Here is a 27,742-nt window from a genome sequence, read left to right as displayed (position 1 = left end):
TGCTTTTAGACACCAATGTACTCACAGTAAATTCATTTGACCTCATTTTGACCTCAACACATTGAAAAGAAGAAATCGGAGATGATTTCGTCAAAGAAGGCGGAGCCACAGAGCCACACCCACCTATTACATAATCTCCACAAAGCCATGTTAGTCTGAAGGTGTTTGCTAGCCTTTTCTTAAAGCTTATGAACTCCCAAAACAAACTCTAAATGAACTGTTTTGGCCTCATTTGAAATGCTGCCACACCAGTTTGTCTGCCAGTTTCGCCTGAAGTATATTAGGGGCTTTACACTGAAAAATGGCTCTTACATATTCTGTGCTGGAAACTAGACCTTATAGTCATTTATTTTCCATTTCCATTTTTTGCTTACTTCTGCTAAAACTATGTTGTTACACAGCAAAATCCCCGGTGTTAATTGTGGACTCATATATACACTGAAAGCAGTGTTAAAGTTAAAGTTAATGAGATGATTAGGTGATTAATGAAGTGATGATTGATCATTATTGAAGACACCTGATGTTAATAAGCAGAATCACCAAAGGAGAAAAACTAAATTTTTAAGCAACCATTATAGTGGTCAATGTTTTTTTTGAGAAAAGCTCATTTGGAAGAAATTTTAAGCAAAACGAGTCTTTACTATTACAAACTGTTTCCTTGAGTAACGGTCTTGCAATGTGGTTTTAGCAGGAGACACTGTGAAGATACAATGTTATCAAATGCACTCAGCCAAGGCCTTTCTGGAATTTCCTTTCCACCGTCTTTATCCATTGAGGATGGGTGCTACAATAATGCTGAAACTGTGGCTTTGAGCATTGCTTCAAATGAGAGAGGAAGTTCACAGACATTTGTGCACAGACCGCTCTTGTTCATTGCCTTTAGTTTAGAGAGATCAGAGGCCTGGGGCTATATGATAAAACACATCGACAAACAATGACAGGATCTGTCTGTCTGTATCCCAGCACTATGGACCAATGTGTGGTGATGATAGGTTTAGAAGTACACAATAACTGTGGAAAGGTCATCCACTCTCGCTTGGCATTTGAATTCTAAACAATTGATAGCATGCTGAGCCTGAGATAGCTGAATGTGAGCAGAAAGAAATGGCTGTTTTGAAGTTTTAATAATGGCTAAAAGAAACTGCACTGAATAAAACGTAAAAAAGGTGATTGCAACTTTTTAATTGAGAGAAGAAAACTCAGAATTGTGAGATAAAGTCAGAATTGAGATATATAAACTCGTAATTATGACTTTTTTCTCATAATTGCGAGTTTACATCCTACAATTCAGACTTTATAGCCAAGCTTTCAAACAAAATGTATTGCTATGATACTTTATTCATACTTTAATGGTGCTTTTACATGATTTTTGAAGACTGAAAACTATAGTCCAAATGAAAAGAGCATACATTACTACATTGCTCAAAATTTCTGATTTGGTAAATGATGACAAAATTTTCAAAAGTAAACTATTAATAACACACTATTAATAACACACTGTTGAATACAAAATTGTGATACTTTATAAATGTAATAAAAAAATAGATATTGAGACATACTGTAGACAAATCTTACCACAATGATTCTTAAAAATATTTGAAAAAACACTGAACCCCTGCTGAACCACAAGTAATTACTTTTATACACATACTAAGGGTTAAATTATCTTGCAATACCCAAATGAGGCCTATTTCCTGTGCTGGGTGTTTGGGAGGAAGAATTGTCCAATTCAGTCATGCATTGATGTGTTTAATAGTTTGTTTTGAGAATCAGAAACCCATGCTACAGACAACCATTGTGCCTGTTTGTGTGTTTATGCATGTTGTCCTTTTTTTTACGTGTTTAGTTTGCGTTTCCTGGTCAATATTATGAGGTAACATGCCAATAAAACAGAACCAGATGGAAAATGCATGCTATATGCCTGTGAAACATCTTACTGAGTTCTAGACATACTTTTGAGTTAAATGATAATCCTTCTTGTTATTCACAATGCAGAGTGTTTGCATTTTATTTTACAGTCTGTGCACTTGCCTGTACTTACAGTGTACTTACTTAAGAAAGTACTGGATAATATAAGGTAAAGACATGGGTCAGGATTAGGTTTAGGGGTAGATTCACAGTTATTACATAGTTATGACCTAGTTATTATATTTACTATAACAAGTACATCAAATCAATTAGCCTCAGTGTGTGTGGGTGACATGTCTACCATTAGTGTAAAATTACAACCCATAAATAATTCAAAACATTAAGCCATGTGTGACTTCTACTAAACTTCATGTAATATTAAAACTGACACCTTTTTTGATCTTTTTCAGAAACCTAACCTTTCAGAATGGATGACGGACAATGCTACTACAACGAAACCATAGCCTTTTTTTACAATCGTAGTCAGAAGTATCTGGCCACAGAATGGAACGCCGTAAGCAAGCTAGTGATGGGACTTGGGATTACAGTATGTATTTTTATCATGCTAGCCAACTTGCTCGTGATGGTGGCCATCTACATCAACCGCCGATTTCACTTTCCAATCTACTATCTAATGGCTAACCTAGCAGCCGCGGACTTCTTTGCGGGACTTGCCTATTTCTACCTGATGTTTAACACGGGACCCAATACGAGAAGGTTAACGGTCAGCACGTGGTTGCTTCGCCAAGGCCTCATCGATACGAGCCTTACAGCCTCAGTTGCCAACTTGCTTGCTATAGCCATTGAGCGCCACATAACTGTATTTCGCATGCAGCTCCATACCCGAATGAGCAATCGGCGAGTAGTTGTAGTTATCGTCATCATCTGGACCATGTCTATAATCATGGGTGCCATTCCTAGTGTGGGCTGGAACTGCATCTGTGCCATAGATACTTGTTCCAACATGGCTCCCCTCTACAGCAACTCCTACTTGGGCTTCTGGGCGATCTTCAACCTGGTGACCTTCGTGGTGATGGTCGTTCTATACGCCCACATATTTATGTATGTTCGTCAGCGAACCATGAGGATGTCCCGGCACAGCTCGGGTCAACGGCGGAACCGGGACACTATGATGAGCTTGCTGAAAACGGTCGTGATTGTGCTGGGTAAGTTCTGCTATCATTTAACAATTTGTCAGGCTTGGAGGGCCAACATCTTGTGGAGTTTAGCTCCAACTTGCTCCAACACACTTACCTGGAAATTTATAGTAATCCCAAAGAGGCTCCAGGAGCAGGACAGCACAGTAGTTCCCAACACTGCAATTTTTGCATGTCTTCTTAATCAAACACACCTGATTCAGGTCATCAGGCCATGAGTAGAGCCTGAAATGGGTGTCAGAGACAAAGAGACATGTTAAAAGTGCAGTTTTGGGGGGCTCCAGGAACAAGGCTGGGAACTCACCCTGGGTAGCCAACCCTGCTCCTGGAGGGCCACTGTCCTGCAGACTTCAGTTGCTTCACAACACACTTGGCTGTTGTTTTCAAGTAATCCTAAACCCTTTGATTAGCTGATTCAGTGTTTGATTTGGGTTGGTGCTAAACTCTGCAGGATGGTACACAGCAAAATCCCCAGTGTTAATTTAACACTGCTTCAGTGTCTATATGTGTCCACACTATAGAGTGTTAAAGTTAACACTGAAGCAGTGTTGAAGGTAATGAGATAATTAGGTGATTAACAAAGTAATGATTGATCATTATTGAAGACAACTGATGTTAATATGCAAAATCACCAAAGGAGAAAACCAAAATTTTTAAGCAACCATTCTAGTGGTGAATGTTTGCATTTGTTGGGCTCTTGACCCTTAAATCTTTAATACTAGATTTTGTTTGGCTGCTGTATTTGAGTTAAAACAGCCAGACATAAACTCATGTCATCAGATTATGTTTTAACATATTCATTGTTTGATGTGAATCGCCTAGTGTCTAATCTCTAAATTATTATTATTATTATTATTATTTGCTCATTGTAATAGCCTTGATAATCCACAGAAGATCCAGCACTTCCTTTACCTTTTGAAAAAAAATTTTACAACCGGTTTAAAAAAAAAAAAAAGTGTTTCATATAGGCACACATAGACATCAAGAACCAGTCCATGAATCTCAACAATGGTGACAAATGGCATATTCAGATAAACAGATCAACTCTGAACTCTCATCATTTATTCATGCCGCAATGCATGATGGGAGTCATGGATGAGTTCTGATTGGCTACAACACGCTTTTTGATGGTCACCGTTGTTGTGATGCTCAAGCTGATTCTTCATGTCTGTGTGTCTAAACCTAAACAAAACTATTTTTTCATTATCTGTCTGAATATGCCAAAACTGATTGCTCTTTTGTTCACAATTTCTTGTAGTCTGAAAGGAAATCCTATGTGAAATACTCAAGTCACAATATGATGATTATGTCAACCACAGTCAATGTCACCTGATGACTTTTGCTCTTGGCTTGTCTGGCTGTTGTAACTCAGTAATTGCAGCCAGACAAGATCTAATATTGAAGATTTAAGGGTCAAGAGCCTAAATAATGCAAACACTGACCGCTATAATGGTTGCTTAAAATTTAGTTTTTCTCCTTTGGTGATTCTGCTTATTAGCATCAGGTGTCTTCAATAATGATCAATCATTACTTTGTTAATCACCTAATTATCTCATTACCTTCAACACTACTTCAGTGTTAACTTTAACACTCTATAGTGTGGACACATATAGACACTGAAGCAGTGTTAAATTAACACTGGGGATTTTGCTGTGTAGTCTTCCAAGAGACGGAAACGGGACACTTATGATGAGCTTGCTAAACAAGGTTGTGATAGTGTTGGGTAAGTTTTGCATTCATTCAATGATTCGTCAGGCTTTGAGGGCCAACATCTTGCAGAGTTTAGCTCCAACTTGCTCCAACGCACTTTCCTGGATGTTTATAGTAATTCCAAAGACCTTAGTTAGTTGATTCAGGTTAAGATTTGGAATAGACTCTGTAGGATAGTACGACTTAAGGAGCAGGATAGCACAGTAGTTCCCAACATTGGTCCTGGAGCCCCTAACACTGCACATCTGCATGTCTTCTTAATCAAACACGCCTAATTCAGGTCATCAGGCCATGAGTAGAGACTAAAGAGGGTGTGACAGACCTGAAATGGGTGTCACAGACAAAGAGACATACAAAAACTGCAGTGTTGGGGGGCTCCAGGAACAAGGCTGGGGACTAACCCTAGGTAACCAACCCTGCTCCTGGAGGGCTACTATCCTGCAGACTTCAGTTCCAACCTAGTTTCACAACACACTTGATTGTTGTTTTCATGTAATCCTGAACCCTTTGATTAGCTGGTTCAGTGTTTGATTTGGGTTGGTGCTAAACTCTGCAGGATGGTAGTCTTCCAAGAGGCAGAACAGGGACACTATGATGAGCTTGCTGAAAATGGTTGTGATTGTGTTGGGTAAGTTCTGCTTTCATTCAGTGATTCACAAGGCTTTAAGGGCCAACATCTTGTAGAATTTAACTCGCTTATAGTAATTCCAAAGGCCTTGAGTAGCTGGTTCAGGTTAAGATTTGAGATAAACTCAAAGATAGAAAGAGCAAGATAGCACAGTTGTTCCCAACCTTGGTCCTGGAGCCTCTAACACTGCACATCTGCATGTCTTCTTAATCAAACACACTTAATTCAGGTCATAAGGTCATGAGTAGAAACTGAAATTGGTGTGACAGCCAAAGAGACATGCTAAATGTGCAGTGTTGGGAGCTCCAGGAAGAAGGTTGGGAACCAACCCTGCTCCCGGAAGGCTACTATCCTGCAGACTTCAGTTCCAACCCTACTTCACAGCACACTTGGCTGTGGTTTTCAAGTAATCCTGAACTCCTTAATTAGCTGGTTTAGTGTTTGATTTGAGTTGGTACTAAACTCTAGGATGAAAGCCATCCAAGAGCAGGGTTGGACACACATAGTACATCTGACAACAAAACTCAAAAGAACCCCCACAAAACTCCAATTCAGGCAGTTTGGGGCAAGCTAAGATTTGAGTCATTTGTTTCTTGTGTTTGTATCTGAAATAGTGCTTCCAAAATCACATACTGAGAGGTTACTTATCTAATGTGGAATGAACTTTGTGATTATTATGAGGTTGATTCTATATACTAGTATGTCATTTTGGCTTTATCATGTGACCTATGGCATTAGTTTGTGAGCATCGCTCACTGTCATTCACACATCCTCTTCTGTGGCCTCATGGGATAGTAAAGTGTCCATCAGATGTGCACCCCAGCATTTTTACAGAAGCAGTAGGTCATTCAGTTACTTTTCACCTACTGTCTACAATTTCAGACATATTACTCATTTCACATAATACTATCCATGTTTTTCCTGTACACGGTAGTCTCACCCGACTGGAACGATGCTTAACATTTCCGATCTCTGATATTCTAGTCAAATTAACGTATTTTCAAAGCCAATAACATTTAACCTATACAAATGGTTTTAAAAAGCAATTGGTGCCATGCTTTTATCACTTCACAGTGTTGCAATGAAAATTTGGCCACAAAATAATAGAAGCACACATTACTTTATTATTTCACTTGTAGTATTTTAACTTAAGTGCTTAGGGCTATACTTGTTTACTTTTGGCATACAGCAATTGGACACGGACAGAGTACTTTACAGTACTTTACAGAAATTCCTTAAGATTATTACTGTGGCAACAACAGAACAGCTTAACCTTGCGCACATTTTTATATTTAGTAATATTGAAAAAGTTTCAGTTAGTTAATCAATTTTTTTACCCTGCTTTAACATAAATTTCAAAAGAGACTGGAACATGAGAGCCCCTAAAGTTAGCATCCGTTAAAGTGACACTCAGGGAAAAGGTGGATATGGTAGGAAAGTAAGCATATTTGGACGAATGGACGGTATATGTCAAGTTTGGGTCAATTCTCACACTATTCCAATTGCAGATAGATTATATCTACTTAAAATAGCAATCATATCCTTTATTATGATGGTGCAATCATAAGCAGATGGTCTTTAACCACAATGACTTGTTCAACAAACAAACTGTCCGCACTCATTTTTAATATTATTTTAAAATGGTGGGAAACCTCATGAAGGTCAATTCTCTTGACTATCAAATCTTTGCAAAAAACCACATGAAATGATCATTAATCCTTTTTTTTTTTTTTTGGTCTACCGCAAGTATCTACATTGTGGATATGAGCACCATGAAGCCAAACTGCACATGTTCTCTGAGAATCTGTCCTTTAGAAAATTTGCTCTGGGGATCAATTCTGCCGTGCAAAGGCAAAAGACCGTAACTTCGATGTTGGTCAAAAATGAGTTATTGATATTTTTAGAATATTCAACACCTCCTTTATCATGTGGATAAGTATCTTGAGTCAGTTTCATTGTTTTTTTCGAGAAAACAATGCGTTGTCATAACAGTAACTTCCAAAAGCCCTAGAGAAACGAAGTTAGAACACCGTAACACATGTTAGCGCTCTTTGGCTTTGTTTTGAAAAGCTCTAATTAAGTTATGGTACTACGGTACTATTCAATAAAGTTTGCCGCGTTCAAGTTACGATGTTGCTTGTCTAACGTTACTGTCATAACTCTGTCACTGAAGCACTTCTGACACACACTATACCTGAATAAAAGATATTGTGATAGAGTGATAAAAGATAGAGTGGTTGTTTTTAATCAAGCAGACATCAAGCTCAAGGTAAGAAATTGTATAATGCAAAAGATGCATTAGACAAAAGAATTAGATCGCAATGTACTTTACTTAGCTTGCTAGCCGCCTATAGCATAAATTTATGATACCAATCTGCACCATATAAAGCACTTTAAACAAGCAAAGACTAGATAAATTGCCAGCAATAAGTTTTTTATTTTCATGATTCATTTTCATTCAACAGTCTAGGGCTACCAACTAACGTTAGTCGACCCGAATGCCGTGACAGCATAGCATGTAGCATGATCACATAAAATCAGTGAACTTCACAATTAAAGCCATATCCTACCTTTTCTTGTAACCAAATAAAATCCATGGCAATGAATGTCATCAGAGATGTTTAATCCACAACAATCCACAAGAATTCTGAGGCATTATTCCTGTCTGCTGGTGTTCACATCAATCAAGACTTCATTTAAGCTAGGCTATTTTTGTGAATGAATCTGTGGCTCTGAACAAATCGTGAGTCAATGATTCATTTAGCCATTCATAAATACAGCGATTTGCTGTGTTAAATGACTCGATGTCTCACTTAAAACAGTGACTTAGCACCACCTACTGGATTCCAAAGTTCACTTAATTACTTGTACATGATTTGTTATACCTTTGCAGTATTAAATACATTTTAAATAAATTTTATTAAATACATTGTTTATTCATTAGTAATATGAAGATCTTTACTCATTAGAAAATCTTGTATTTATTAATGTAATTCACTGTGACCTGTCTGCAGTCGACCTGTTAGTTAATGCACACCAATTAAAAATACTCTTTACCACAAAGTATTGTTTCATGTCTAATGTATTAATAATGGCACCAGAATGCAACCAAAACACAGGATAGCAATAAGTAGATTGCTATAAGTAATTATCAGTCATCCAAAATAAATGCCATGATCTCTATAGATTTTATACAGTTGTTACTAATGATTTTGTAAATGGTGATCAGCAACTGAATACCGATAGTGTGGAAGTTACTGCTCTTTGCCTTGGGACGACGTCTCCTTTTTGCAAACAATTCAAAGGCAGAGGACAGTAACTTAAAAATAGGGGTCAAAAGTCAAGTTTGAGCTCAAGATTTTTTTATGAAGATTAATTGCATTATTAAAACATCTAATTGCCAGATTTACAGTGTCCTAGCTATAATTAATTTGGCTGGACAACAAAAAATCTTTAAAGTAATTTTTCTCAGTTCCACACTCTAGTGAGTTAAGGTCTTTTGCCTTTGTAGGGCAGAATTTGTTCTCTCCAATTTCTGTTCACACTCATTGCCTTTTTGGCAAGATTCCATGTGTGTTCCATGCTTCCTGTCAATGCTAAGTTTACGCACCAGGCTCCAAGCTGTGGTTCAAAACCACCAAAAGTCCATCCATATATAAGCAGCTTTACTTAAATGCTACGTAATACGTTACCCTTCGCTCTATTGTGCTAATTTCAAGTCGACAAACAATGTAGCCCTTGAGCAGTCTACAGCTGAGGGACCGTCATAGTGGTCTTGCGGCCAGTTCCACTGTTTGCCTTGCACTGCATCAGTGTCATGCCTCGCCGGCTCCTCCAGTGAAGCCTGGCCTGGAAAAAAAGGAACCCAGTCATGGTGCACCATCCCGCTGCACAAGCTCTGTGCAGGAAACAGTACTGTTGTTGTCTTGAACCTCTAGAGAGTATGGAGAGCGAGGGGTCTGGATGAAAGCACGGATTGTAGACTGTGATCTCACCCTGGAGATAAGAGATGTATAACTATTATTACCATGGTAATTACAGTATGTAATTAATGTTTAAATAATATAATCCTTCAAACTAAATTACAGTACTAAAACAGTACAGAAATAGAACTACTTTTTTTTGTTTTGGCAAATATGAGTGTTGTATATACTTTACTGGGTCAAACAGCATTTGTTCTGACTTATTACTTTGACTAACTCACTCTGGATCTGTTGTGATGATATTATTAATGCTCATATTCTGATTACAACATTTCACAACTTCCACCTAAAAGATATATAGAAGCTAACTTATGCAGCAGGAAGTGGTTACTAAAAACAAAAAGGTGTGGTCAAAAGAATGTGGGCCCAAATAACAAAGTTATTTCAGTATTTGTTGGATGTCAGCACATTTGTTTCCATGTTCTATCTGCATTAGGTTTCATTGCATTTCTAAAATTCTCTTAAACAACTTGACCGTGCTTTGTCAGAGCAGTTTGCTTGTTTTCCTAGTGAGATCTGGCAACACTGATGTCCACTGTCAGATTCAAAATTCAGGTTTCTATGTACCGTCCACAAAAACTAACTTTCCAGGAAACATTGAGATGCTGTATCTCCTCACACTGTTCCAAATAACTTCCATGACCTAAAATGAAATCAGTTTTGTGGCTTCTCAAAGGCATGACTCATCCATTGTTGAGAGTTACTCAAGGGCGTATGAAGTATATTTGAATAACATAGTTACAGTGATGATGAAATCATTGGAGCAGTTTCCGCTCCTCGAGAAAACGAGACATTGGGACTCATGTGGTGTAAAGCAGCAGAGCGTTTCATTCAAAATACATTTTGCCAGTGTTGGCTTTTTATTTTCATTTTTTTTTTTTTTTTTTTTGCCTTATCAGCATTAGGGGATCACATGACAAATTCAGATATGCTTGCAAAGCATAGATAATTTTGGAAAAAAAGTGAATTTGCAACTCAATGTTTCTGTTTTTTTTTTTTTTTTTTTTTCATGATAGGCAGTAACCATCTTTAAAAACAAAAACGGATTATAATAAGCTGACCATTGGATTTCCAGTCTGTGTGCATCTACTGCATTGAAATATTTTGTTGGATTTACTGGCATCATGCCTCTTGTGAATCGAATGCATCGAACGTTCTTCGACTACTAAATGTGTTTATGAATAAAGATTGGTCTTCCCTGCTGAAAAAAAAACTGCTAAAACCAGCTGGTTGGTAAATCGAGCCTGGTCATAGCTGGTCAGCAAGCTGGTTTTAGAGGGGTTTTGGCCACTTTCTCAGCTGGTCAGGTTGGTCTTAACTGGTCAGGATGGGAGACCAGCTGGAACAACCAGCTAAAACCAGCCTGACCAGTCTAGACAGACTGGGAGACCAGCTAAAAACAGCTACCTCCAGCTTAAACCAGCTAAGACCAGCCAACCAGCTTCGACTGGTTTTAGCCGGTCATCCAGCATGGTCTTAGCTGGTCAGCTGGCTGGTTTTGGCCACTTTCTTAGCTGGTCAGGCTGATCTTAGCTGGTCAGGATGGTAGACCAGCAAAAACCAGCTACTTCCATCTTAAACCAGCTAAGACCACCCAACCAGCTTAGGCTAGTTTTAGCTGGTCTTCCAGCCTGGTCTTAGCTGGTCAGCAGGCTGGTTTTGGCCACTTCCTTAGCTGGTCTGGTTGGGAAACCAACTGAAACAACCAGCTAAAACCAGCCTGACCAGCAGGGGCGAAGCCAGACGATGTAAACATTCGGGGCTTAGCCCAAACCTAGGGGGGTCCGGGGGCATGCTCCCCCGTGAAGATTTTTTCCCAATTACGTCAGCTAAATGCACTATTTTTCAGGCTGTTTGAGATAATAGAATGCCTAAAAATCTATACACTATCTGGGAAAATGATGATAGTTAGGGTACTCAGTAAAAAAACAAAAACAAAAACAAAATTCACCCAGTAGAGCCTACAAGAGGAAATGAAACAAAGTTGAAGTTATTTTAAACAAGTAATAAAAACTCAGTGAGTGTTTTAGCGCAATTTTCTCACGTCATGGGATCACAACACTAAGAGATAGCAAATGTTTTCCTGGATTTTTTTTGTGCGTTCCCGAGATTAGACCTTCCTTAACATAATGCTGAAAGAAGAAGTGCAAGATTGGTGCGCACAGACAGAACTGAAATCATGAGTTAACAATCGCAATTTTGTCCGGTGGAAAATTGCGCTAAAAACCAAAAAGATTCAGGGCTTTTGACAAAACATTCGGGGCTTAAGCCCAATTAGCCACCCCCCCGCTCCACCCCTGCTGACCAGCCTAGCCAGACTGGGAGACCAGCAAAAACGAGCTACTTCCAGCTTTAACCAGCTAAGGCCACCCAACCAGCTTAGGCTGGTTTTAGCTGGTCATCCAGCCTGGTCTTAGCTAGTCAGCAGGCTGGTTTTGGCCACTTCCGGTCTGGTTGGGAAACCAGCTGACAGACCAGCTAAAATCAACTACTTCCAGCTTAAACCAGCTAAAACCAGCCAACCAGCTTAGGCTGGTTGTAGCTGTTTTTTTTAGCAAGGTGTTGTAAACGGTTATTTCGAGTTTGATCCCAATTTAAAAATTGGCATTGAAGTGGTGCATACAACATATTTGCCAAATACATTCAAATACAAATTTCAAGAAAAAAAAAAAAAGCCTGGGGAAAATAAATATAGAACTATTAACATAACTATATGCATTAAACCGTTAAAAAAAAAAAATGGGTACAAATGGATTAAATGAAACAATCAGCCAAAATAGTGAATGCAATATAAGTTAACTTTAAATAGTTTTATATTTGAGGAAAACATAGACTTAACAGGATTACATAAAGAGGATTCTCACAGACTTTAATATGTAAATATCCGGTTAGAAATCTATTCTGTGTGCTGAATCCCAGCAAAGTCATAGGAAAAGCTGTTTAAACGGGGAGGGCTGAACAAATGACCATGCGTTTGCCAAATCCTTCCGTCCCAAATCTGCTGTTAACTATGCAAAGCATGCACTAAGCGCTTCCACAGGTGTTGCTGTCTCACTGAGTTCCCATCAACCTCCTGCTAATACTGTATATTTTTGACCACAAACATTTGACCATGTGTTGTTAAGTTAGCCAAAAAAAAGATAGCACTTGTTTTGCCGAAATAACTTTTACTGGTGGGTGGTTAATGTTGATAGAGGCTGATTGTTTATGCATGCAAAATTTTAATGATGACTTGATGTTTGTTAAGAGAACTTATCTCAGATGAGTCAAGGTTTGTCATCTGAGAGTAAATCACAAAGTGTTATAGGAAGCAGCAAAATGATAATGGCTGTAAAATTACTACTCACAAACTGTGGAAGGTGAAAGTTATTATTACTTGTGGTTTAGACAGTGAATCAGATGTAAATTTAATAAGTTTGTAGGGGTGCGTTTCCCATAAAATGACATAACTTGTTGCTTAACTGTAGTAACTTTACCACAAATACGTTATTCAATCCACATTGCTTGAACAAGAGAACTAATGTTAATGAGACTGTCACACAGGTAAAGTAATAACTTCTGCTAATTAATATTTTATTAATAGCTTATTGTTGTAAAAACCAAACATGGCATTAAAAGACTGCTACACTTTTTTATTGTTTCTATTGTTTTACTTTATTTATTTATATGTTTAAATCAATCATGGCTTTTTTTTATGATTTAGGACCAGTTTATAAAAAGAATATGTTCATGAATGAAACCCTTACAAAGAGTCAGTGATAGTGTCTATTTTTGCAGTACAACAGTGTTTTAGTGCCACGTTAAAAAATAAAAATAAATGTCAAATTACGAGATTGAAGTCATAATAATTTGAGAATTAAGTTGAAATATTTGAAGAATAAAGCAGAAATTATGATAATAAAGTTGAAATTACAATAATAAAGTCAAAATGTTTCAAAAGTAAAGTAGACATTTTGAGAATGAAATCAAAATGTTTAGAGAATAAAGTCGAAAGTTGAAATTACGAGAATTAAATTGTAGCAATTAAAGTTATAATATTTTGAAAGTATAGCCTGCATATGCAAATGGCCTGGATTGAGAGTACCGGGAGAAGTTGCCAGGCCACTGGAATTTATTTGAATATATGTGGGATTATTATCAGAAATCATACCATGTGTTATACTCACAGGGACAGTATTGTCACGATTCTGGTCTGTGTTTCTGTGTCTGTGTCTAAGGACTTTCATTTTGTAGTTTTTTTCTCTCATTGTTGACTGTCTCCCTGCCACTCTGCTCCCTCATTTGACCACACCTACTTCCTCGTTAGTTTCCACGGTTACTCATTAGATCATTACCTCAGCCCTGTGTATAAATAGTCCTTGTGTTTCCCCTGTGCTTTTGTCGGTTGTTAAATGTGTAATGGTTTTCTCTTGCCCTTGTCTAAGTTCCTGTACCCTCTGGATTTTATTGTTTGTCATGGATTCCCAATAAACTACTGCATCTAGATCCTCTTTCGCCTTGTATCTTCCAGCAGCGTTACAAGTATGCTTGGAAATATTATTTCACGTCTTTAAATGCATTCATTAGGCCTGTAGTGTACCAGCCATCCAATAATAGCAATAAGCTTTGTGCTTTTGGTACTTTTAAAGTGTTTTTCATGCTCTTTAATGTGGCAGGACAGATCTCTGTATTCATGTTAATCAGTCGCATTTTCAATTTCAATGAAACATTTGTTTCATTAAATTATATTGTTTTCTTTGTGAAAATTCCACCACCTAACACGGCTCAGCTTTCAAATTCTGTCAGTTTTATCACAAAATACAAATTAGAAATGTGTTGTTCCTCTTTATTTTTTAAGTTTATAGCACAATAGAAATGTGAAGGAACATCAGAAGGAATAAAAAAAAACAGTATAGCCTAATTTAATGAAACTAATGTCTCATTGTCATTGGAAAGATTACTGACTCAGATGCCACTTAAACTAAGGAAAATGTGTCACGCACATTAAAGAGCGTGAAAAAAAAATATATTGTAATAGACAAATTGTTTGTATTTCGCTATAAAACTGATTTTGAAAGCTGAGACTTTGGAATATCTCCCGGTGCTCCCAACCTGGGCCATTTGCATATAAACATTTTGACTTTATCCACGAAAAATTTTGACTTTATTCTCTAATCATTTCGACTTTATCCACGAAAAATTTTGACTTTATTCTCTAATCATTTCGACTTCATCCGCGAAAAATTTCGACTTCATTCTTGAAACATTTCAACTTCATTCTCAAAACATTTAGACTTTATCCATTAAACATTTAGACTTTATTCTCGAAACATTTCAACTTCATTCTTGTAATTTTAACTTTATTCTCATAATTTCGACTTTATTCTCTAAGGCATTTTGACTTTATTCTTGAAACATTTCGACTTTATCCATGAAAGATTTCGACTTTATTCTCAAAACATTTTGACTTTATTCTAGAAACATTTCAACTTTATTTTCGAAACATTTCGACTTTATCCACGAAACATTTCGACATTATTCTCGAAACATTTCAACTTAATTCTTGTAAATTTAACTTTTTTCTTAAAATATTTTGACGTTATTTTCGAAACACTTCAACTTTATTCTCATAATTTTGACATAATTCTCCAAACATTTAAACTGTATTTTTCGAATTTTGACTTGTTCCTCATAATATTTCGACTTTATTCTTGCAATTTTGACTTTATTCTCAAATACTAAAAATGATGTTTTATTAACAAGGTTCGGGAGGAGCACGATCAGATAATCAATCCATTCGGCACAGGTGCAACTTGTTTAACCAATCATTGAATTAGTGCATCATCTATATATTGCCAGCCGTCTTACCTCCATCCAGTGACAGTTTCTTGGCATTCGGTTTGGCCAAAATCGTTGGTCAAAATATCACAGTCACAAAGACGAAACCTGTACCGGGGTTTTTGGATCATCCGTTGCAATCTGCCGGCCTTAGATTCACTTCGCCTCGCTCGACACCACTAGTCCCGCACGAGACCCGGCTTTCGAGCGTCGGGTCGCAGCGACAAGCCTCAGACAAGCCTGGGTCGCGCCCTACTTCTCACCGCAGCAAACCCGACTCGCTTCCCGCTTTGGCTAAACTATTCACCGCTGCCTTTTCCGGCCGCAGCGCTGCATGTAGTCAGACCACCAGCTCTCGTAGCAGTCGCTAGCGCGAGACGGGCCGTGTTGTTAATTATTTTTAGGTAAGTCCAGTGGTTTAGTGGACGATATACGCAGGTATACGGCGTATACCCACTATTTAAAACCCCTTTTGATGTGCATTATTCAGTAACGTTAGTGTCCAGCATTAGCCAAAATCATGACAGTCTACCACATCCAGTCATATGTGAATAAATGTAAATATTCGCTAAAGACAGTGATAATGCAGTCAGGACCGTGGCGCCGGCTTGCTTTGAAATGTATTTGATGATTGCGCCTACGCCCGCTCCCTAGTCATTTGAATCACTACGAAAACAACAACTTACAAAGAAAACTAGTACGATTTTTACGATCAAAAGTTTTTACGATCCAAGGATCCAGTAATGCGTTCAAATAGAAAGTTAAAAACGAAATTCATAAATGAAGCGTATGGTCACTTCTCCAGGCATTACTACACCACTGGGTAAGTCGCTAAAGGCAGGTCAGTTATTGCTAAAAGCCGATAAACAATGCAATGCATAATTTATGTTCATGTCATTTCGTAACCAGAACACAAATGAAATTACTAAACTTTTCTGTGTGTTTCAGTAGCATTGTAGCTGGGTTTTTAAATTACACATTGTACTCCGAGATAAATAAGATAAAGATTATAGAAAATACGTTCAACTGTGTTCTTAAATTAACAATTTGAAGTGACAAACTAACAACTAAGGCGCATCATAAGGCAACCATTAATATTTTTGTTGAGTTCAACTAGCAACCTTTAGACTTTTTCACACACACACAATCTCAGGGTAAAGTTTGTTCCTCTACAGGTCTGCACCTGTCATATGCCCTCGTTTAAAATAATGCTTCTTACCTTTTCTGTTTTTTCAAGGTGTTGTTATAATCAACAAAGAAACATTTTACTTATTTGTAATATATATGGTCATTCAGGCTGCTGACCGCTGACAAAATAATATGCTCAATAGCGCCAGCTGGTTTCTGTTTTCAAACTCTGGTCAATTTGAGCGTGTTTTCTCAATTTACTCCGTTAAATTATTACAGCATTTATATCCAAATGCACATTTTTCCAAAGAATAAATTATACTTTTCCTGTCGATGCATAAATTTAAGAAATAAGCTTAACAAATTTTATTATGATTTTGTCATGTTTATTCCTGGACGCATTATTCAACTTACATTCACACTGTCACTGTTAATAATGCGAAGGAGAGCTCGTACAAAACACAATATTTTAATAATAATAATAATAATAATAATTATTATTATTATTATTATTATTATTATTATTATTATTAATAATATATTTCTAAAAAAAAAAAACATCGGTATGTATCATAGCACCACAAACCACTCCCCTTTCCCATGACCCAAAGCTAAAACAGCAAAAACAAGCATAAGGCTGCCTCCGCCAGCTGTGCAAGCTGTGCAGGCTGCACAGACTCTCCAGCATTTTCTTCCGCATATCTCAAGCTTCAGTGACCTACAGCTACAGCAGCCGAAACATGAGCTACAGCAGGGTCACGGCGTGAGCCCTCCGTCTGTCATTCCGGTTACGCTGCGTACTCGACGGCGGATGGGCGCTCCCTGCCGGTGCAGCAGAGTCGTGGCTCCCTTCGGTTGCAGTGGGAGCCCTCCATCCGACGTGCCTCGCAAGGGGGACTCCCTCTTCCGGTGCAGCAGAGCCGCAGCTCCCTTCGGAAGAGGGTCCCTCCATCAATCGCCTTATCTTTATCGCCTATTCAGCATCGGACTGGGCTCCCCCTTCCGGTGCAGCAGAGCCGCGGCTCCCTTCGGTCGCAGCGTGAGCCCTCCATCCGACGCTCCCCTCAAGGGGGACTCTCCCTTCCGGTGCAGCAGAGCCACAGCTCCCTTCGGAAGCAGTGAGAGTCCTTCATCAATCGCCGATTTTATTGCCTATCCAGCGTCGGACGGGGCTCTCCCTTCCGGTGCAGCAGGGCCGCGGCTCCCTTCGGTCGCAGTGTGAGCCCTCCATCTGTCACACGAGTTACGCTGCGTACTCGACGGCGGACGGGCTCTCCCTCCCTGTGCAGCAGAGTCGCGGCCCCCTTCGGTTGCAGTAGGAGCCCTCCATCCGACGCGCCAACCCTCGCCTCGCAAGGGGGACTCTTCCTTCCAGCGCAGCAGAGCCGCAGCTCCCTTCGGAAGCAGCAAGGGTCCCTCCATCAATCGCTTTATTTTTACATATACAGCAATTGGAATGGGCTCCCCCTCCCGGTGCTGCAGGGCCGCGGCTCCCTTCGGTAGCGTGGGGGCCCTCCATCCGACGCACCTCGCAAGGGGGACTCTCCCTTCCGGTGCAGCAGAGCCGCAGCTCCCTTCGGAAGCAGTGAGGGTTCCTCCACCAATCGCCTTATTTAAAAAAAAAAAAAAAAACTCGCCTCGCAAGGGGGACTCTCCCTTCCGGTGCAGCAGAGCCGCAGCTCCCTTCGGAAGCAGCGAGGGTCCCTCCATCAATCGCCTCATCTTATTGCCTATTCAGCATCGGACTGGGCTCCCCCTTCCGGTGCAGCAGGGCCGTGGCTCCCTTCGGTCGCGGCGTGAGCCCTCCGTCTGTCATCCGAGTTACGCTGCGTACTCTACAGCGGACGGGCACTCCCCGCCGGTGCAGCAGAGTCACGGCTCCCTTCAGTCGCAGTGGGAGCCCTCCATCCGAGGCACCTCGCAAGGGAGACCCTCCCTTCCGGTGCAGCAGAGCCGCAGCTCCCTTCGGAAGCAGTGAGGGTCCCTCCACCAATCGCCTCATATTTTGCCCATTTCAGGGTCGGACTAGGCCCCCCCCCTTCCGGTGCTGCAGAGTCGTGGCTCCCTTCGGTCGCAGCTGGGGGGCCACATCCGACACATCGAATCGAGAAAGAAAAAAAAAAAAAAAAAATTTGGCGCTCTCCTCCTTTTTCTTTACATAAATTTAGTTCTACGCATATTTTGGGGGGCAACCAAAAATTCTTGCTTCATGGCAGCTGTCCCATGCATAAAAGCTTCTTTTGGGGAGTTCTCTGGGTCTGGCCTGTATTCCGGGCCCGGAACCCTTCCCCAGGACAGCACGCCAAAATATGCTTATTACTCGCTCAAGCAGATTAGATGTAAGGGCGAACTCGTGAAATGATGTTTTATTAACAAGGTTAACAAGGGAGGAGCACGATCAGATAATCAATCCATTCGGCACAGGTGCAACTCGTTTAACCAATCATTGAATTAGCGCATCATCTATATATTGCCAGCCGTCTTACCTCCATGCAGCGACAGTTTCTTGGCATCCCTCCTCCACCCCTACTCCCCACTTCTAATCTGTTTCTATCCTAAACTAGCAGGGGGAGTTCTCTGGGTCTGGCCTGTATTCCGGGCCCGGAACCCTTCCCCAGGACAGCACGCCAAAATATGCTTATTACTCGCTCAAGCAGATTAGATGTAAGGGCGAACTCGTGAACGCTATTGTATTGTTGTCATAGGGTCATTTACACAGAATATTTTTTTTTTTTTTTTTTGTATTTAAAAGACACCAAGAAGCCTAGAACTTCTTTTAACTTGAGTACTGTGTCATGCATGAGACGCATGTCCAACACATCCATTGAAAGCATCATTACATAGAAAATCAATGGAAAAGCAGTGAAGGGTAATGAAAAACACTTTTTTTGTGTGGTTCCTTACTTTTCCAGAACCACCTGAACACACTCAATAATAAATAGTAGTCAGTGTTATGATATTTCTTTTAGGACATCTGTTGCAAAGAAGTGTAAACATGCTGAATAATTGGCAAAAGCAATAAATCGCTTGACTTCTACTTTCCAAGGCGTGTTTTCCTTTAGATATGGCCAATTCCTTGCTGGTGTCAATGAAAACCATAAAGTACTTCCTAGTTCCTAGGCAAACCCAACATTCACACAGCTTGGCAAAGGGGTTTTTTTTTTTTTTTTTTTTTTGCCTATGAACCTGAATCTCTTGCAGTATTCGTTCAGTGTTCTGAACACCCCAGTCATTGTGCCTGATGGTGTTAATAAGCCTTTGAGGAAGTAATAAATTGAAATCCTGCTCTAAGATGAAGCAAAGCTTTGAACAGCTGCCAATTTAATTGCTTATTCAGCTTGAAAGTGGAAGAGAGCTTTAATGAATGGTGAGGGATGTCTTTATGGGCTTATTTTTACCTAACCAATATCTTAATGTAGTTATGACTTTCAGAATAAAGGGTGAAATATCATAGCATTGCTAAACAAACAATAAACCTTGGGCGCTTTAATTGCCTGATACTGTTATTTGGAGTCACAACTTCCAACTTGCTCATTTTTAGTCAAGGTACTATAACACTTTAAACACTTTAATTCAACCATGAACAGCATTGGGAGTAACACATTCTTTTTTTTTCAATTAATGACACTTACTTTGTTCACTTCTGGTGTGAAAAGGGCTTTATATTTACCAAAAATATAACTTTTGGTTGTTTTGTTATTAAAAAACAAATAAGCAAGACCAGCCAAATTGACAAAAAGTAACGTAAAAGTAACTCAATTAGTTACTTTTTCATGGTGTAATGCAATACTATAATGCATTATTTTTAAGAGTAACTTTCCCTAACATTGCATCAATGGATTGTTTGTCTGTATAACACTGGGAGAAATACTTACCCCAAACACAGTTATCCATCAAGCTAATTGCTATTACATGAGACGCAGATTAGGGATAAAGTACATCTGATTATTACATCTAGTTGTAAGCGGAAATGCGTGTGGAGGTATCATGTCATGATAATTCCACTTACTGATCACTCAAATGGCCGAAATTAAATCAGAATTGTGTTTCGGTGGATGAAATTCCCATTTAACCAATGTCAGATTTCATCCTAAATTAGATGAAATAAATATTAGTTAATAAAATCTAGTAAAACGTTTCCGAGAGAGCATGATACATCAGATTTGATCACAGTTCAGCAAGATTGTAGTCAAGAGCAATTTATTCACATCCAAGTCTATACTAGGGTCGACCAAAACCATATTAACCATACATTCCTGAGATTTTTTTCTCCTCCAAAACAAGCCGATTATCACTAACCTGTTTTAAATTAGTTTTCTGAGCTGAAATAAAATAAGCTCTCATTCTCACAGCTGAACCCACAGTGAAGTGCTTGTGATGGAAACCATCTTCATTTCGAGTATATTTTCATTTAGAGATTCATTATTCTCAGAAGAACGTGAAAGTGGCATCAAGTTTTCAAGTAAACCAAACAAACAGGACGTTTCATGCAGGGGTCTTTACTAGAGTTTTGTCAGAACTTCTGACTTCAAACGCAGTCTCCCTCATCTCTGGGTTTGTTCAGGGAGAGCAAAACATGTGGCAAAGCCATGCTGGAAACAGCTTGGAGTTTATCTGACTGCTGAGAGTCTCCACATAACTTTCTAGTGATGTAAACCATTCAAAAGCAGCTGCGTTCGACTAAAAGAAGAGCAGTGCTCTCGCAAATGTATTTATGTCTTGCAAAATAGCAACCGTAGCCAAAATGTTCCTTTTCAGTAAACATTTTTGGTTTGTCGAAGTCACGTCGGGTTAGATTCATAAGAAAAGAAGACGTTTGGCACAAAGGAAATATACTATAAGGATTGTTTTAATCAATGGGATGCAACCCTGCCCTGCTCTTAGTAATGGAAAAGCCAGATATCCGCTGCCCTATGAGATCCAGGTTCTTTCAAAACTTGTGCTGTCTATAGAAAAAAAATACTAAGGAAGCATCCCTCAAGACCATAAAATGCTGTCTTTACATGAACCACATACTCTAAAAAAGAAACACTAAGTAACACATTGAATTAAAAGTGAACTTTTGAAGTGGAAAGACTAAAATTGTATTTTTTATAGTCCAATGAACTTTTGTGTTTTATTTTTAATTTTAAAAAGTCAATTTTACTGTTGAGGTAGTCTCAGCCTCAGACGTCACGCCCACGGAACGTTGGCTAAACGTCTGATGCATATGGTTCACTTAACTGGAAACACTTCAGGAATGTCGAAGTCGTGATCTGATTAGTTGAATTTGATCGGATTTCCGGAACACGCGAGTGTCGCGTTTATTTTCGGTCCGCCGGGAAACAAATCGCAGACTGATTTACTCGCGTTTTGCTGAAAGCTGCTTATGCAGACGCTGTTGTTGTTAAACACATTTGCGACGTTCGCGAACAAATAACTGACTTACTGCTTGTTCTCCCTCTTCTTTGTTAACTTTCAATGCTGGTTATATCAATGTCTGACTTGTTGCATGCCAGTCTGTTGTTGTGGGGGCATTTCTACGCCCCGAAACGTGACGCTGAACGAAACGAACTGTGATTGGTTGTTTGACATGTCTGTCAAACGGCCTTATGGGCGGGCCTTGGCCAATCAAAGCTGCCATGAATACCAGACCTTCAGCCGTCAGTCTGAAGGTATGGCTATGCGAGACTACTGTTGAGGAGACTTGACTTATAACTGTTTATACAATTGTACAGTTTTAAATTAATTCTTAAAATTTTCAAATATTGAATGAAATAATTTTAAACAACATTTGTAATACCACATCCCTTACAAAAATGAAGTATTTTTTAAGTATTTAATAAACTTGTTTAGGCGTACGTTGTACTCGTAGTATACTTTTAAGTGTACTGTTTCTATACTTTTTGGGAAGTCTATACTTTCTATATTTCCTATACTTTTTTAAATAAAAGTATACCTGTAACAGTATTGTACTCTACAAGTAGTAAACTTTGAGTACACAAATAGTTTACACAAGTGAACTAGTTATATACCTCTATTCCATTTTTTAGTTTATTTAAGTATGCTTTAAGTAAACTACTAGTTTCATAGTTTTTATACTAAGCACACTTTTTTTTTTTTTTTTTTTTTTTAAGTGAACTTAACATCATGCTTAATGTTGGCTATTTACAGTTAAAGTCAAAAGTTTACATACACCTTGCAGAATCTGCAAAATGTTAATGATTTTACCAAAATAAGAGGGATTGTACAAAATGCATGTTATTTTTGTTTCATACTGACCTGAATAAGATATTTCACATAAGAGACATTTACATATAGTCCACGAGAGAAAATAAAAGTTGAATTTATAAAAATATATAAAAATGTCTTTTTTTTTTTTTTTTTTTTTTTTTTGTTTGTTTGTTTGTTTGTTTAGTGATAAATGTTCATGAATCCCTTGTTTGTCCTGAACTGATAAACTGCTTGCTGTTCTTCAGAAAAATCTTTCAGGTCCCACAAATTTTTGTTTTTTGCACACTTTTTTATGATGGAAGAATGCACTTTATTGGACTTCAAAATCTCAACAGCCATTCACTCATATTATAGAGCCAGGACTTTTTTAAACAGAACTCAGATTGTATTCGTCTGAAAGAAGAAAATCCTTCTTGGGTGAACTAACCCATTTTATATACATAATATATGGCAAACACTCCAGAACTAAAGAGGATAGTTGGCTGTTGTGAGGAATTCACATTTTAAATTTGATGAGCTTGACTGTGATACTTTTAAAGGGGTCATATGATGTTGCTAAAAAGAGCATTATTTTGTGTATTTGTTGTAATGCAATGTGTTTATGCAGTTTGAGATTCAAACAACATATTATTTTCCACATACTGTACATTATTGTTGCCCCGCCTTTCTGAAACGCTTCGATTTTTACAAAACTCATCGTTGATGGAAACTGAGGTGTTCTCTGATTGGCCAGCTATCCGGTGCATTGTGATTGGCCGAATACCTCAAGCATATGAAAGAAATGTTACAGCCCTTACCATGTTGTGATGTCGTTTCTCTGCGCAACGACACAGAAACAATAAAACCCATTATAAACAAGAAATTGTTGCATCCAGTGGGGACATAGCTACTGATTATAATGACTCATACTGTCTTTTTATGCATTGTGCCATGCCGCACCGTGTAAACATAACACCATGTCTGCATTTGCGAATGTAGAACGAGAAACAACAAGCACTACTCTAATTCTTTAATATGAAAACGTACTTACAGGCTGTGAGTCAGACGTGCCAGACTGTCCTTGCAACATTGGAATTGCTCCAGTTTATAGCCTTAACCCTTTGTGTACAGCTGGCATTGTAAGCTGCTCTCCCAGGTTCCTCCATGAAATGCGCATCACCCACTCAAATATTTGTGTTGTACTTTTCCAGAACAGTGTTGTAAATATAACTTAACCACTGATTTCTAGTTGTGTCCTCATTTGGAAGGCCAAAACAAAGTACTTTCGCTTTTGTTTTCACAATGAAACACACTGCGTCTCCAACATGGCGACTGCAACATTACTACAGCTGGTAAAAGTTACGCCTTCTTTATTTCCATATACAGTACAGACCAAAAGTTTGGACACACCTTCTCATTCATTTGTGTCCAAACTTTTGGTCTGTACTGTATATTTTTCTGTTTATTAAAGTTTTTACTCTACATTTGTGCAGTTTTCAGTGGGTTAGTGATATTTTTTAAAATACATATAAATTAATAAATAAATATTTTTTAAATGGGTTTTTATTAGGGCCGGGACTTTAACGTGTTAATTTAGATTAATTAATTACACAAAAATAATGCGTTAAAATTTTTTAACGCATTTTAATCGCACTTAGTTTTGCACCGCGGAACGTTTCTCACTGGATGAGATTCGGCGGACCGATTATACTGGAGCACCAACTAGTGTTCAGACAAGCTGCGTCTGTCCTAAATAGTATTGTATGTCCCAAATCGTAGCATGTTTAAAAAGTATTCCAAAGATTCCCGGATGGTCTACTACTTAACGATCAATGCACACTCTTAACGGCTAATATTGCCCGCAACACACTGCGCCGTGAACGAGGATTCGATTAGAACTACAAATACGCATAAAAAGTGTTAAACTACAAACATGGAGGATATGCGCGACCAACGGACAGGTAGAGAAAGGGGTTTAAGTGATAAATAATCAGTGTGTAACCTGATAAAAAAATATTTTTTTAAATGTTATCCGCGTTATATTCCATGTGCAGCAACATTTATAATGATAGGTTTGGTCATTAACGTTTAAATGCATAATTAAGCAAACACAAGAGCAGAGTTCTCGGCATGAAAGACTCGTTAAAGAACGTGCCTCTTAATTTCTCTCTAATACGGTAGGAAATTAAATTAAACTAAATGTAGATAATGTTAACTGTGATGATTGACAGGGCAGTTTAAACAGTGACAGGATTCAGGTAACTACGCAACAGAGCGTCCGTTAAAGAAGCAGTTATGACGAAGTAGTACGTCCCAAAGCCTGCCTACTATTCTGCTACATTCTCAAAAGTATGTACTTTTCTTCACAAAAAGAGTACATACTTATAGGGCATAGTATAAGTAGGCGAATTGGGACGCAGCAAAACAAACCACAGTGAACATGGACAAAAAAGCTGATGAGACCGCTTTGGTTGGCCCTGTGGATGGGAAATTTTGTTATAAAAAATGAATGGATGGAAGCGTCGATAAGAGCATGGTTGTGTGCAAGCTATGCAACAAGGAATTCGCATATCACTGTAGCACATCGAGCCTATTGCTACACTTAATGGCAATATTGCACTGGTCTGTTGGACTTGGTTGAACAAAAATAAACAATATTTTGTTGCTTAAGCTTATGTATTCAGTCATTATTCAATGGTATACTAAAAATCCATGTAAAAATCTTACTTCTCACTGTTCTCAGGTCAAATATTTATATGCCATTAAAATGCGATTAATTTCGATTAATTAATTACAAAGCCTCTAATTAATTAGATTAAATTTTTTAATCGAGTCCCGGCCCTAGTTTTTATACAAAAACTGCTTTTTTATGTAAAATTCACTTTATAAAAGACCCACATTTCTAACTTTAATTCATGGGGATAACATGGATAATTTCACATGGTTTAGTGTAAGATTTTTGTCCATCTTTTGGAAAATCCAATTTTTAAAGTAAAATAATAACTTTTACCAGTAGGTGGCTGCAGAGCTCCACTATTTGCTATTTGCTATTTGACCACCTGAAAGATATTTTTTCACAAGTTTTTTTTTTTTCAGTTGAATTCATATCTACAGTACAGACCAAAAGTTTGGACACACCTGAATGAGAAGGTGTGTCCAAACTTTTGGTCTGTACTGTACATATGGGTGGTGTTATGCAAATCTACTCACTCCGTTTTGTGGACAAGTGGGGGCGTGTTTAAACGAGCCATTTTAGGGAGTTGTGGCTAAGTCTTAACTTTTATAATCAATATCTCTTTGGTTTTGTGACTATAAGCTTTGAAACTTTACAGATCTTACAGATCTTTACAGTTTGTATCACTCCAAAGACAAAGAAAAACAAGAAACCGCATCATATGACCCTTTTAGTACAAAAAAAATACTTCACACTTTCATCAAATACTCACGAGTCATGTCTTGTTTTTCAGGTGCTTTCATTGTGTGCTGGACGCCTGGTTTGGTGCTTCTCCTGCTGGATGTGGTCTGCTCCAACTGCAATGTCCTGACCTATGAGAAATTCTTCCTACTTTTAGCGGAATTTAACTCTGCCATGAACCCTATTATATACTCCTACCGGGACAAGGAGATGAGCGTCACATTCAAACAGATCCTGTGCTGTCAGCGGCAGGAGAATGTGAACGGTACAGCAGAGGGTTCAGACCGCTCCGCGTCCTCCATCAACCACACGGTCCTGAGCGGCGCGCACCATAACGACCATTCGGTGGTCTGAGGTTCAACGCGGGCCAGGATCTACTTAGCAAAAGCGAGAAGAGACTGTGAAAAAGGCATTTCATCAGCAAAAGACTTGTGGTTATGAAGTTCTTTGTGCTTTTCTGTCTTTTGTAATGTTTTGACATGATATTGAACTATTTAAAGGCTAATCCAAGAGGATGTAAGTAGCCAGTTTAACACAAATCTGTTTTGTTCCCGAAAAAGTATGGAAAAGTTGGCTAGTTGTAATTTTTTGGCCAGATTGTTGTAAATCAAGGAGTTCTGTGATTTTTTTGTGTTGTACAGCGGGTGTCGAAGTGAAGGACGTAGTGAAGTGTCCAGTGAATTTGTCCGTCAGTTTGCACTAGAAAGTAAGAGTGCACATAAGGGACCACTGGGAAATTATTTTGGTGACCTGTGCGAAGTACTTGATTGTTTGCTAATTTTTTTAACATTTATTTTGCACTGCAAGTTAATCCCTATGATATAAAGCCACCAAACATAAAAGCAAAAAATACACTATCAGTCAAACGTTTGGAATAATTAAGATTTTTTTATGTTTTGTTTTAAGAAATCTCTTATGCTCACCAAAGCTACATTTTTTCAAAAATACAGTAAAAGCTGTAATATTGTGCAACTCAGCAAGAAGGTTTTAAATTGAAGATAAGTCAAAAGACATTTATACCAATACAATTATTTCTATTTCAAATAAATGTTGTTATTTTGAACTTTCTCTTCATCAAAGAATACTTAAACATTTTAAATAAATAAATAATTATTTCCACAAAAATAGCACCAAAAATAATCAACAATAATAGAGTGTCAAAATAGCATATTAGAATGATTTCTGAAGGATCATGTGACATTGAAGACTGGAGTAATGATGCTGAAAATTCAGCTTTACCAGCCTAGGAATAAATTGCATTTTAATATATATTCACATAGAAAACAGTTATTTTAAATTATAATAATATTTCATAATATTACTGTTATTTTGATCCTATAAATGCAGCCTTAGTGAGCATAAACTGTAAAAAAAAAAAAAAAACTATATCTAGTTTTTTTTTATATATATTTTTAGTAGCCTATATAAGAGACGCCTTTCAAAAACATTTAAAAAATATTTTTTCCCCCAATGTTTTGATTGCTAACTTATGTCTTTCAGACATATGATTCCAAATGAATCGTTTATGGGTCCAAGAGGTTTAGAAAGTAGATGAATGCTTGAATTTGACATGACAAGGACCATGGAATATTAATGTGAAGCTGGGTAAACTTATACCTCGGTAACTTGAAATAGACACAAAAATTTATTATAGCATTCCCAATAATTTTCAACAGGGATCAGCATTTGTGCCTTAAGTACTTTATTTTTTAGACTTAATCTTTTTATGAATTATATTCAGTTTTAAAGGTATTCTGTACACTTTTCTAAAATAAAATAATCGTACAAATGAAGATTATTTTTA

The 27,742-nt window shown here is 38.1% G+C and overlaps 1 protein-coding gene across 1 annotated transcript in view; it reads left to right on the top strand.

Moving 5' to 3' along the window:
* The window catches only part of lpar1 (lysophosphatidic acid receptor 1), a 35,372-nt gene extending 7,989 nt beyond the window's left edge, over positions 1-27,383 (top strand). Inside the window, exons 2-3 of the mRNA XM_073829379.1 lie at positions 2,319-3,074; positions 25,991-27,383. Coding sequence (XP_073685480.1) covers positions 2,336-3,074; positions 25,991-26,292 — 1,041 coding nt within the window. The 5' untranslated portion in view covers positions 2,319-2,335 and the 3' untranslated portion in view covers positions 26,293-27,383. The remainder of the gene's footprint in view (positions 1-2,318; positions 3,075-25,990) is intronic.
* Positions 27,384-27,742: the final 359 nt, after the last annotated feature.

The sequence above is a fragment of the Garra rufa genome, chromosome 23, assembly GCF_049309525.1.
Source record: "Garra rufa chromosome 23, GarRuf1.0, whole genome shotgun sequence".
In the NCBI taxonomy this organism is placed as follows: domain Eukaryota; kingdom Metazoa; phylum Chordata; class Actinopteri; order Cypriniformes; family Cyprinidae; genus Garra; species Garra rufa.
Note: the sequence above shows the minus strand (reverse complement) of the source record. Positions and strands in the feature narration are given on the sequence as shown.